This window comes from Hypomesus transpacificus, unplaced genomic scaffold (genome assembly GCF_021917145.1).
Source record: "Hypomesus transpacificus isolate Combined female unplaced genomic scaffold, fHypTra1 scaffold_42, whole genome shotgun sequence".
Lineage (NCBI taxonomy): Eukaryota > Metazoa > Chordata > Actinopteri > Osmeriformes > Osmeridae > Hypomesus > Hypomesus transpacificus.
The window spans coordinates 2,125,090-2,137,051 of record NW_025813938.1 but is presented as its reverse complement, the minus strand read 5'-3'; the positions used below and the strand labels follow the sequence as shown (position 1 = coordinate 2,137,051).

Sequence of the window (11,962 nt, the reverse complement as noted above, 5' to 3'; positions counted from 1 at the left end):
GACTACAGTAAAAGATTCCATCCTAATCAACTCTACACTAACATTCTGATATATTCTCCTACAAAGATCGAATAATCCTTTATTAATGTCACAATGTGGACACACACACACACACGTTAGGGCCACTGAAGAAATGTGTCTTTGCATTGGTTTTTATAAAAGGCCCACCCTCAATACCAACAGTCAAAAGCGGGAATCGAACCCGGGACTTTCTTGCGACCGTGCCACTCTAAAACACTGACTGATAACAAACGTAACAAACAAATTTAGGCCATCAATTATCAGCCCTTCCCTAGATTACTTTGTCATTTCAATGCGTTTGTATTTTGAGGAACATAGCATGTTGTTGATCTTATGAGACCGAGCCGTATTCCTGATAGACAGCGTGAGTTTCAATACGTTGCTGCCCCCTTGAGTCATTCTACGAACACTGAAATCTTGTAACCAAAAATAACATTTGACAACTTGAACATTTGAACGAATATTCCGATTCTTAAATGAGATCGCTACATGATTAAACAAGATCCGTTTTACCCAGTTAAAAAAGAATGGTGACCAGTCAAAATAACGTCCACAGATAAAAGTTGCCAATGATAGCCATGTGTGCAGAGATTTCAGGGCGCAAGTTAAATATTGTTACAAATATATTTGCAATTGGTGATAAAAACATGTCAGTACATAAAACACGTTATAAAAACCCAAAGGGCAACATGGCTGTTACCATTGCTACAAAAGTGGTTTGAAGAACATGAAAGTCATGTTGAACCTGAATTGACAGGAGCAATGCACAAAAAAGACATGTAGCCAATTACAAAGAAAAATAATTAAAATACGTTTGAATGCCATCAAACTGTTCCAATGCCAACTTCTGTTACATCTCCATAAAAAAATATAGCTCCACAGACCGACAAAAAAATAACGAAGTGTCCCTGGAATTTAATAATTCATAGATGCCTCATCTTACTTCTTGTTTTTTGACTGATTTCGGGGGGAACCTTTCAGCAAGTCTTTGATTCGTAGGTAGGTCCCAGTCGCCTCGGCAACCTCTGTGTATTCTGGAGTGTCCTCAAATGGAATGATGCCCTCTGCAAACTTACTCCGATGGGGCACCGCTGACACCTTCCCTGTGGACTCTGAAAGTTCACTTTCCACTGCCCCCTGGCATGACTCAGGACTCAGAGACCGGATTTGGACCTTGATAGAAGGAGGGCTGAGAGGGCTCTCCTCCTGGGCCTGCATTGGAACAGGGCTTTCGGGACTCTCCTCCTGGGCCTGCATTGGAACAAGGCTCTCAGGACTCTCCTCTTGGGCCTGTTTTGGAGCAGGGCTTTCAGGACTCTCCTCTTGGGCCTGTTTTGGAGCAGGGCTTTCAGGACTGTCTTCTAGAACTCTCATTTGTTCAGGGATCTGTGGACTGTCCTGTGCCATGAGCAGCTCACTGGGTTTAACTGCGAGCACTGTGGCACCGTCACCATCCTCATCCTCTTGGCTCCCACCGGGCAGCTCAACCGCGCCCTGCTCCTCTTCAGTATCACCTTCCTCCATTTCTGTTTCCGTGTCAACATGGACGGGGGTGGAGATGCTGGGAGAGCTGGGGACAGGCGTTCCAGAGGCAGGCGTTCCAGAGGCAGGCGTTCCAGAGGCAGGCGTTCCAGAGGCAGGCGTTTCCGAGTCGCTGTTGGTGGCTGTGTCTGCGTTTTCCAATGCCGCCCAGATCAGCCTCTGCTGCTCCTCCAGCTCCTCCAGGGTCAAAGCATCCTCCTCCCCAGCCCCAGCCCCGGCCCCGGCCTCCTCACCACTTCCCCAGGCCCGTCCACGTAAAGCTGGGGAGCCGTTGGTGGGGGTAAGGGGAGGGGTACCTTTGGGGAGAGGGGGTGGAGTGGGAGTCGCAGGGGGGGTGCTCTGGGGCAAAGGAGGGGGTGAGCCGAAGGAGGGTGAGCCGGGAGGAAGCGGAGGCTGAAACTGGAAACCGTCTGAGCTCCGGTGGTGTCGGGGGGAACTGTAATCTGGACAAGAGAGACGGGAGAAAGCGTTAGGAGAAAAAAACGTTTTTGCAGCTATGCAAGCGAGATCCGGGAGAAACAAACCCCCCCTTCTGTTGTGCAGCTGTAGCTGATGGGGTTTTTTTTCAAATAAACCAGGCTTGGCCCAGACTGAGCACTCCACCTGAATCAACATCCATGTCTGAACCGTGACTGTCGGAGTTAGATCGTCTCTTCTTTGTCTGCCGAGGCGTCGATTCAAACTCATGTCGTCTCTTGTTGCAGTTGGAGTCCGTCTAAAAACAAAATAAAACTGTTTGTATTTTGTGCGCACACCCAACTGACAAGTTATTATTTGAATCGGCTGTGTTGGAAGAGGGAAACATCAAAAACATGCAGGACAGGGAGTCCCGAGGACCAGGATAGAGAAAGGCTGATAGAGGGTGATGCAAATGGTTTTTCCAATTGAATTCAAGCATGGCATAAGTAGGTAGCAATACCGTTGGAAAACTGCTGGACAGATAGGCAGCATAGTTTTCCTTCAAGTGGTTAGGCTGCATTGGAACTGAGCCATATAGCCTGTAATCCTGTAAGTGAAAGGAAAATACATTTAAAAATACAGTTGAACATCGCCACACACTGTGCTTGTTGAATGAGTGTCAAGCTTATATTCAAGTTGCAAGAACAGGTTTATTGCGAGGTGCTGGGTTGAGGGTACTCGTTGATGGCCCAACATTTAAAACGCCATAGATAACTCACATCTTTCACGGTGGGTGATGTAGATACATTGAAGCCTGGGAAATCTACTAGCTTGGACACGTCATAGGAGATTCTGTGTCCATCGTTTTCCTCTGTTAGATCACCGTCACTCGACACTAGAGAAGAAGAAGAAATTGAACAGTTCACATGCAAAGCTGCCTGGTGAATATCTGTTTAGATTCAAACGTGCCTCAGCCAGAACGGCTGTAGCTATTCAGTTCAACTGCCATCTTCGATTGGAACCATACCGTTGCCGTCGTATAGCGTGAGACCTGAGGTCTCAGTTTCTGCTTCCTTGAGCCAGCCAGGAGGGTAGCCTAGCTGTCTCATCCGGTAGATGAACGGGGGGAGAGTGTTCATATTGACTCCCAAGGCATTCAACAGATCCTCACTATCCAACACCACAAACAAAGAAATGAATCAAAGCACACTACTAAGCCAATATCTCCACTTGTACTACTAAAATGAAGAATCGATACACTTGCGACTTGACTCATTTTGTTTAGTTCTTGCCTCAGGATGCCAGGTTTGTATTTGGCAAATCTCTCTTCCACCTCCTCTGCATGGTAGCGCTGGTTGCCTGATATCTGGTTGTTGCCTTGAGAAAACTCCTTCCTTTTCTCATTGATACGAGTCATGTCCTTTGGCTGGGAGAAACAACATTCAGAGAAACGTTGGCGAGGGGATTCAAAAGCAGTTGTCTAAAGACAACTGAAGTTAGCAGTCACATGGACAGACAGACTTGAGGCTTGTTACCATTGGACAGTCTCGCAGTTGATGGTCGGTTAACCCACAGTTGAAACAGGATGGTTTAGACCTGTTCACAGACACACACAATTAGCAGTAAGACCGAAACACTATACCACAGGTTTTCTTCACATCAAGACCGTAAAGAGCTCTGGCTCACCTTCTCTCTTTAATCTGGACCTCCTGGCCATCTACGGCAATGACCTGGTTGAACACCTGCTGATATCTTTACAACAATTCAGGAACTCAAAGTTGTGACAAACACGCACAGTACACAGACACACACAGACAGACTGCTACGCGAAGGGGCAGCATTTTGGCAGGCTGAAAGATACGTTGGGACAATCCATCCATCCGTCTGCTGAGGATTTTCATTCAGCAACGGCTGTCCAAGTTTGTCTAGACAGAACGTGGTGAAATACAGGACACTTCCCACCATCTACAGGAAGTCAGAAACCAGAATTACAATTGGTAAGGAATTATATTGTAACCCTGGTCTGGTAGGAGCATAGATTGCAGACTCACACTGAAGGCCTCAGTGACTGTTTTGATGCTGCAGGGGGTTTTGAACGTGTGATCTTCTTCCATAACAAAACTTGAAGCCTGGAAGCAAAATAATGTTTTGGATATTATAAGTTTTTACCCATGTTTTTCCTGCTAACCTTCATTGAAACACTGATTTTACACACGTGTTTGAATACCTGAGGGGATACATTGTAGGATGAACTTTTCTCAATTGCTTGTTGCTGATGTTTCTGAATGACACTGCATACGCAGTCTTCAACTTCTTGACGGCATTGCCTGGGAGTTAGAACTAGTTAGACATAACGCATTATTTGAATACTAAAAAATAAATGTTTATTTCGGAACAAAACATCCACCTACTTTGAGATGCTGTTATTTGCAAAAAGGATCTGAAGAAGCGGCCCATCTGTTTTAATGTTGTCAACAAGGAGCCCGCTGGGTGAGATAAATACGACAGAAAACGTTAAAAGATAACAGTGCAATGTTCAAGTCAACTTATGGAAGTGCATTCAATTGGAGTTGTGTCAATTACCTTGGCCTTGTCAGGGTGCGCAACTTCCTTTTCAGATCCTGATGTGGGCATTTTTTAAGGAAATTATTACGTGGACTATGACTGTCAAGGAACACGTGGTCACTTTTTTTCCTCACTTATTATGAATGAGGAAAAGTGTGACATCTTACAGGGGAAATTACAAAGTATGTTGGATTATTGGTCAGTTCGGTTTCATTGAAACGAAACCAGTAGCGGAGCCAAAACAGCAAGCGGATTTATTGCGTACGTGTTCATGCATTAGAAATAAGTGTAACTGAAAGAATATACATTTGGTACCGGAAAGTAATTTGAATGCGCAAGCTATGTATTGTCCCATCCACATCAATCTACGAAATAAAGTCTATTAGCTTGCTAGCTGGCGACGCATCTCAAAACACGTTTAAACACCACTAGCTCTAGGTAGCTAGAGCTAGCTAAACTAGCTGATTTGCTAGCAACACAAGAAGGATATTCTCTTCTATCAGCCTCTGGTTCGTCTCCTCACACCCCCCCAGCTTCTCCTTAAATTTAGGAGTGTCCTCCTGATCCGTTTCCTGATCAGTAAACCGAATGTGAGAGGAGACAGGCATACTGTCATCCAGTTGCTGAAAGAGCTCGCTGTCACCAAAATCAACCTCCGCCATCTTCACTGTGGATTGTCTTGAGTTCAGAGGGCCAAACGAATACACACAATATCACTCATTGGCTTCTACCATGCCACGTGTTCAAGATACACGCTCCACCCCTTCTTCATCGAGACAAGAGGCCTCAAAACACGAACGCTCAACAGTGTTCTTAAAGTGCATTTGATACGTTCAGTTTATTAATTGACACAATTTTTTTACGCTTTCTCGTGTTGGTACCCTGGCTATCATACCTTTGCAGGCTATGACCGAATTTGTAGTATTGTTTTTCCCTGAGTGGGTGAGTCAAAACGTTTGACTCGGCAAGATCCGTTCAAGTTAAGGTTTATTCGGCACGATGTTGGTGATCGGTGATGTGACTGATATCAGCTGATGCAGATTTTTTTTATCATGGCACCCTTCACAACCATCCACTTACCTCAATGGGATGGAGGAACGCAGAAAATTCGCTTTATTTACTTGGCAAATGCAACTTCTTTTAAGCTGACTTCTCCGTTGGAGGTGAGTATGCTTATTGTTGTGCAGTTCATTGAATTGACACGCAACTACTAGATAACTAACCATCATATTCACCGTGTCATTTCTCTCCTTTAGAGGGGAATGATCCCGCTGTTTTTAGGAGCCGATCTTTTCTCCGTTACTGACATTCGCTCCGAGAACCGTTCCAGATACCATGCTAAGTTTGCAAAGAAAGGTTTGGCTACCAAGATAATTTTTTCCTCGGGTACGTTAAACGCACCAGTTAATGTTGATGCTGTACATAAAAAGAGACGAATTTTCACCTCCATATGTATCATCTAATTTTGTTAATAAAATTTTAGCGTTCAGGTTCCATGGGCTGAGGGTACCAACTGCCAACAATTGTCTGTGGTTCTACAGCATCCAAGGTCTTTTCCGAATCGCTTTTGAATTGTACAGTAAACAACAACAGCTCACTGTTTTGGAACACTTCCAGGTGACTCATTACACCATCCGTGCAACTTTCACAAATTGTTTTGGGGGTTTCATTAACAAACATGGCTATTCTCATCCTAGGATGTATGGAAGGCACAGATAGACGACAGCCCTCTGGAAATGAGCTACAATCTGAGTGTGCAGGTTGATCCATCACCCCAACAGAACATCACAGAGATGTACGACAAAGACCTAAAACTCAAACTTATCACCCAGCATAGTCATGATTTTAAGGAGAATCCATCTCCAGACATGGACATCCCTCTGACCGAGTCTGGGCTTTCAGGAGATTCCTCCGCCGATCACGACTACTGCTCCCCTCTCGAGAGACCTTCTACCCTCAGTCAAAAACTCCAGAGCTTGGAAGCCAAGTTATCCGCTGAGGGTGATCTGGGAATGGATCAGAGGAGCACCATCTTGCTGCTGTTGGAGCACATCGAGCACTGTGTTAGCGCGCCACCGGAGGAAAGAGACTTGGCGGACACGGTGATAGCGCTGCTCGAGAGCAAAGCGACCGGTTCAGTGTACTCCAGCCACCTTCTGCAGTCTGTAGGCCGCTGGCTCGGCCAGCAGTTCCATGCAGCTAACAGCAGCATCAGCCAGCAGGTCGAGACTTTCAAAGTGCAGCACATCGAACGGATCTCCGATTTGCCTCCGGCGGAGGCGCTTGCTGCGGAGCTGTTTCCTGAAGCCATGAGGACTCTGTTGCTCCACTGGATGGGCCTCAGTGATAACTCCACTCACTGGAAGAGACAGAGTGAATACCCCATCCTTCTCCTCATCCTGGAGTTTGCGAATCATAACCTCATCACTGGCGTGGCTCATGTTTTGTACTCGAGTCTAATATGCAAGTAGGATAGTCCTGAGAGATGTGGTGGAATATTTCCTACTGTTATGATTTGAGATGTTAAGGCATCTTCAGAACTGCACTCTTGTGAAATTGTGTCAGTCAAACCAGATAATACAAGGGTATTGAATGTTGAGGGACTTTTACATCAAGAAAATATGAAACAGTAATCTTATTTCTTCCACAAACCTATAACTTTATTGGTAATTTGGACAATGTTGTGAAACAATCCCTATACATCAGATTACCATTCAGGAGATTAAGCAATTAAAGGTACAATATGTAAGATTTTCAGTAAAAACAGTTTTCTCCCCCTATATACATGTTGTGAAGTTGAATAGCAGTTCAGTGCCAGTGGAATGTCAATTTCAAATTTTGAAGCAGTCCTCTAACTTCCAGCCAATTATGTTCCAGCTAATCGCCTTCCTCATTGGCTTAGAAACCACTGCCAAACTCAAGCTGTAGGAAAGCACAAAGTTCAGACAAGAATTGGGGGCACCAATTCTCATATCTACATTTCTTTGATAACGTTACTTATTGCACCTTTAAGAGGAAACCGAAACGCAATGTTTCTTTGTTGATATCAGAAATGTCATTAAATCTTGGCATATGAATGTAAACGATTATTCCACTTGATCTACATCATGTTCCATTGCAAACCATCACAAATATATACATTTTAGTAAAAAAGAAAAAGAATGCAATTACAGTTCTTTTGCAGATCCAAACATCAGCATTATTAATCTATTGCATAATTGGAGAGATGTACAGATTCCCCATTGATACAAACCCAGCAACAGACTTGACATTTAGCATGAGAATGTTTCCAAATGTGATGACTAAATAAATTACAGATCCGATGTAACATCCATGCAAACTTGAGGGCTAGGTGTGAGTGTATAAACCTAATGGGTAGTACAAAGAGAGGAACCGAAACGTGGGCTGTGGTTAAATGGTGTCCATCCCTCGAGAGAAGGATGATGAGAAGCCCAGGCCCATCCCTCTCTGAGTGTGGGTCTGGGATCTGGCCATCTCGTACTGGACGTCCAGGTTCCGGAACATTTCTTCCTGTTGTTGCAGAGTCTTCAAGCCTTCGTCGTTAAGTGGTTTAGACGCCTCCCCCTCCTCCTCTCCCTGCAAGGACAGAAGCCAGATTTAGAGAACGGACGGCTCTTTACACGGCTCGAAAACTGCTCAGGGAAATAGAGTGTGAAAATATATCATCGATAGTGTGGCCAAAACAAGTTTAAATTAGATACGATTTAGCAACTGAAAACAAACAAGGGTGAGAGCGTTTAGTTTAACTGATAAATACATACTTTGATGCCCATCAGTTTGCGAAATTTAACATTTTGGTCCTTGTTGCCAAAGTTCAGCTTTTCCCACAACTCTGCAGTCTGGGACTTGTCCTACAAAAAAGAAATCTTATGAGTAATATACAAAAAAAAAAGGATTACAAAGACAAACCACAAATATATTTAAATATTTTAAAGTGAAAAAGGAATTCACCCTCATGCCCTGATTCTTCCCCTGCCACAGTTTCTTCCTCTTCTTCTCCTGTTCTGCAAACTTCATGGGGTTAACAGCAGATGGGTTGTAGTAACTGGGCACAGCAATCCCAGTCTCCGCTAACGTTTTGGCTTGCAGGGCCGCCATCTGAGCTGCCATGGCGATCTGGGGAGTGACCTGGGTTCCAGATGCCAGGAGAGCTGCCACGTTGAGGACGGGGTTGGCGGCAGCAGCGGCCGCGGCGGCGGCAGCAGCAGCAGCAGCCGCAACGGTATCACACATCAAAGGGGGCACTACGACAAACAAAACAAACGAACGTTAGCGCTCGACAGTTGGAATCGAATTAGCATTAGCACAAGAGCTGGTGTTTGTTTTGCATTTGGCTCTGCGGGCAATAATGACCACTGACAACTACTGACTATATCAGTAACAATATCAAAGAGTCTCTTGGATTTCTCACCTGTAACTACTTCTTGTTGTTGTTTCTCCAACATCTCCTTCTCCTTCTGCTCCTGAAGTTTCTTAGCTCTTTCTAACCTGGGTTTGAAAGGAGAACGACAATTGCTTTAAGTTTCTCGGGTTCCGGAAGCTGAAAAGCTGCTAAATTACGCAATATCCAGGAAGATACTGAAGAAAACCCGTGTCGGCCTCACAGTTCCTCTAAGTTGTGGTACCTTCGGGCCAAGGCCTCCTGAGCGTCCATGGCCGTGTTTCTACCTCTGAAAGCTGGGGGGCTGCCAGACCTGCTGCGACTCTTCCTTCGCACCTTCTCAACTCTCTTCTTCCTCTCCCTGTGAAGGCAGAGAGAGAACGCGCGCACACACACACAAAAAAGGTTTGTTTAATACCGTCTTTGGCTGACAGGATCATGGAAGTTTAAGCCATAGGCACAATCTGAGACATTGACACGGGTGTTAGTGGGGCGCCGGGCAGGTGAGCCAACCTGCTTTTGCTGCGGCTCTTGCTGCGGTGCCGGTGTTTGGTCCTCGATCCCGAGCGAGACCTCGCCTTCCTCTTCTTCTCCCGGCTACGAGACCGAGACCTGCGTTTCTCCCGACTCCTGCTACGATGACGCCTTAACGCCGCGAGGAATAAGAACCGGGTGAGATTTCAAAAACTTACGTTCATCGCGCAGAACGAAACGATCATTCGAAGACTCACTTGTCTCGTGAGGGCGACCTGGAGAGGCTCCGCCCCCTGGAGGTCTTCTTATCTTTTCGGCGGTGTCTCTCCTCCCCGTTCTCAGGTGCAAGTCTCTCCTTCCCTCTGTCACTCTGCTCCTCCTCCAGCCTGCTATAGGATTTTGACTGCTTCTCAGAGTCCCTTTTACGTGCCTGTTTTAAGAAGAAGTTGTCTCTTTCAGGAAAATAGTGCAACAAAGAGAGTTAGTACCACGGTTGAAGACAAAATATACCAACTTAAGTTGATAAAACCTTATCTTCCTAACTCGACCATGAGAAGATATATGCAAGATCTAGATACTAAATCCATTTTAATCTCTTCATCTACGGGCTAATAAGATTAACTGGAGAAGGGGGGAAAAAGGACCTAGAAGGTGTGAACAACCAATTTAATATAATTTCATATTGATAACGACAATATGTGGGCAAGCAGAAATGAGTTCACATTCATCATTACTGTCCCAATAATGTCATTTCAAATAGCTAAATCACGATGATGCAACACCTTTGGGAGGCACTCAAAGGGAAGATAAAACTGTGTTGGTGAACCACAGTATCATCATCTTAGTTCCAGTTTGTCCTTTAGCTTCCATACCTAAACAAGTTCATGCATCCATGACTTAAAATGGCAGCTAAGTAAGAATTTTGTCAATACGGTTAGAGAGGAGCTTTTCTTTAGGTTTAATAGCAACAACAGAGAAACGTCTAATCGATTCCATTCCATTACAGTCTGCAAATGATGCAAAACTTGTCCTTACTTTTCAATTACATACTCTGTTCTAAGAGACAAATGAGTTTGAACGACTGATAGTTACCTTTCCAAGAAGTAGGCATATAATTTTGCTATGTCAGGTGGGTCTTCTGTTCAGTGTCTCTTCGTGCATTAGCACGCTGAGTATGATTTATTATAGAAATGTTATCATGTGATCTACACACAAGATTTATTAAAAAAATAAAATCTCCTATGGTTAAAAAAAAATAAGGCCCCTTTCTGTAGCATCTTGAACCCCCAAAGTTCACTAAACCTGATGATTTATACTTACCTTAAGTAATACTTGTTTGTTTTTTAATTTTTTATAATCAACACTGACATTCAAGAGATGCTAAAGTGTGTTTAGTTCATTGAATGAACTGTGATTAGTTACCTCTTTGCTCCTGCTTCGACTTCGTCTGTGCTTTTTGTCGCCTGTTAATTTCAAGAACACGAAATCTTGTCAGACTGTATTACAACCAAATACGGACGAAATCTTGTTTGATACCAATGTGAAATTAATGTGTTCACTGCCTACTCAGACCAATATTCCAATCCACTCACTTGATTTCCGTTTACGGTCCTTAGAGCGTGACCTCGATCGTGAATGATGATGTTTAGAGCTTCTCGGGGATTTAGACTCCATACCGTGTTTCTTCTTGTGTGAATCAGATGAGTTAGCCATGGGAAGGTCAATCGATTCGGCGTCACTTGCCTGAATTAGAAAGGGACACAACAGGAAGTCAATAACAGCAAGTTAGTTATTACAACCGAGTAGTTACCAATATTAATGAGAGATATTTGGACATGACGTATTTGTACCATAAAGTAGCTAGTCAATAGCTAGCCATCACTTCCCCACGATACGCCGTGTAACATTAGCTAGCCAGTCCAGTCAGACGTGGGACAGGATTCTTCCGTGACGTGACGTAATTTTGCCAACAGTAGTAAGCTACATTACAGTATTCAACAACAAAATAATCCCCCAGCACAACAAAGACAGCTAGCAGTGTGGTAGGTAGTTTACACTAGTACCACTTAAAAAGCAAACGACGTCACTGAGCCAGCTACTGGAGTAGCAGATACAAAAGCATTTGGGCTACCTACGATCGGGCTTAGCTTGCCGATAGCTTAGCCATATTATCGTCAATAAAGCCTTTCAAACGCCATCTTGACGAAACGGGTAGCTAGTAGCGGATATGCTATCGTAGTTTTCAAGTTAACGTTAGCAAACTAATAGCGGGGTAGCTAATGCATTACATCACATTTAATTATAAACTAGATGTTCATGTACAATTTGAGAGTTATATTCTACACTCACCGCCATGGTTAACTCGAAAGAAACCTTTCGGTCGGTTATGTTCCCTCGCTAGCTACGTTGGCTAGCTCGTTGGAAAGGTTCTAGAATAGCTAGCCAGCTGAACATCTCCGCGTATTGGCGTCTTCGGACCAATCAGGTGGTAGCTCACTGAGTTGCCAGGAGATTAAAAACATCCCCCGATATTTCTTAGTCCATGTATATTTGGTTGGC

The 11,962-nt window shown here is 44.3% G+C and overlaps 3 protein-coding genes across 6 annotated transcripts; 1 reads left to right on the top strand and 2 right to left on the bottom strand.

Moving 5' to 3' along the window:
* Positions 1-51: 51 nt before the first annotated feature.
* Positions 52-5,227, bottom strand: zcchc8 (zinc finger, CCHC domain containing 8). The gene is made up of 14 exons (XM_047016751.1): positions 5,018-5,227; positions 4,546-4,588; positions 4,374-4,448; positions 4,190-4,289; positions 4,014-4,091; positions 3,824-3,927; positions 3,649-3,714; positions 3,498-3,558; positions 3,255-3,388; positions 2,990-3,132; positions 2,742-2,857; positions 2,483-2,569; positions 2,167-2,278; positions 52-2,006 (listed from the first exon to the last, which is right to left on the bottom strand). The coding sequence occupies exons 1-14, from the start codon at positions 5,187-5,189 to the stop codon at positions 961-963; spliced, it is 2,337 nt and encodes a 778-aa protein (XP_046872707.1). The 5' UTR covers positions 5,190-5,227; the 3' UTR covers positions 52-960.
* Positions 5,228-5,292: 65 nt separating this feature from the next.
* Positions 5,293-7,519, top strand: si:ch211-110p13.9 (uncharacterized protein LOC562347 homolog). 2 transcript variants are annotated; one of them, XM_047016758.1, is made up of 4 exons: positions 5,293-5,690; positions 5,784-5,883; positions 6,011-6,144; positions 6,225-7,519. In XM_047016758.1, exons 1-4 carry the CDS (start codon positions 5,562-5,564, stop codon positions 6,996-6,998), a joined length of 1,137 nt encoding a protein of 378 aa, XP_046872714.1. In that variant the 5' UTR covers positions 5,293-5,561; the 3' UTR covers positions 6,999-7,519. The 2 variants fall into 2 exon arrangements, with proteins under 2 accessions (XP_046872714.1, XP_046872712.1); XM_047016756.1 differs by having other exon boundaries at positions 5,784-5,913.
* Positions 7,166-11,859, bottom strand: rsrc2 (arginine/serine-rich coiled-coil 2). Of its 3 annotated transcripts, none has more exons than XM_047016753.1 (10): positions 11,753-11,859; positions 10,996-11,146; positions 10,826-10,866; positions 9,661-9,833; positions 9,443-9,574; positions 9,153-9,290; positions 8,960-9,036; positions 8,500-8,792; positions 8,310-8,399; positions 7,166-8,124 (listed from the first exon to the last, which is right to left on the bottom strand). In XM_047016753.1, the coding sequence occupies exons 1-10, from the start codon at positions 11,756-11,758 to the stop codon at positions 7,939-7,941; spliced, it is 1,287 nt and encodes a 428-aa protein (XP_046872709.1). In that variant the 5' UTR covers positions 11,759-11,859; the 3' UTR covers positions 7,166-7,938. The 3 variants fall into 3 exon arrangements, with proteins under 3 accessions (XP_046872709.1, XP_046872711.1, XP_046872710.1); XM_047016755.1 differs by having other exon boundaries at positions 9,174-9,290; XM_047016754.1 differs by lacking the exon at positions 11,753-11,859 and adding an exon at positions 11,254-11,740.
* Between the last annotated feature and the right edge of the window lie 103 nt (positions 11,860-11,962).

Bases quoted from the DNA above. Each gene is read 5' to 3' on its own strand.
- zcchc8 (XM_047016751.1), bottom strand. From the start codon at position 5,189: ATGGCGGAGGTTGATTTTGGTGACAGCGAGCTCTTTCAGCAACTGGAT. The intron at 4,092-4,189 runs GTATTCAAACAC...TTTTGCTTCCAG, and splicing joins CCTACAATGTATCCCCTCAG to GCTTCAAGTTTTGTTATGGA. The intron at 2,007-2,166 runs GTGGAGTGCTCA...TCTCTTGTCCAG, and splicing joins AGACATGGATGTTGATTCAG to ATTACAGTTCCCCCCGACAC.
- si:ch211-110p13.9 (XM_047016756.1), top strand. From the start codon at position 5,562: ATGCAGATTTTTTTTATCATGGCACCCTTCACAACCATCCACTTACCT. The intron at 5,914-6,010 runs GTACGTTAAACG...ATAAAATTTTAG, and splicing joins CAAGATAATTTTTTCCTCGG to CGTTCAGGTTCCATGGGCTG. The intron at 6,145-6,224 runs GTGACTCATTAC...TTCTCATCCTAG, and splicing joins CTGTTTTGGAACACTTCCAG to GATGTATGGAAGGCACAGAT.
- rsrc2 (XM_047016753.1), bottom strand. The intron at 10,867-10,995 runs GTGAGTGGATTG...TGAAATTAACAG, and splicing joins GGACCGTAAACGGAAATCAA to GCGACAAAAAGCACAGACGA. The intron at 9,037-9,152 runs GTGAGGCCGACA...TTTCAAACCCAG, and splicing joins TACCACAACTTAGAGGAACT to GTTAGAAAGAGCTAAGAAAC.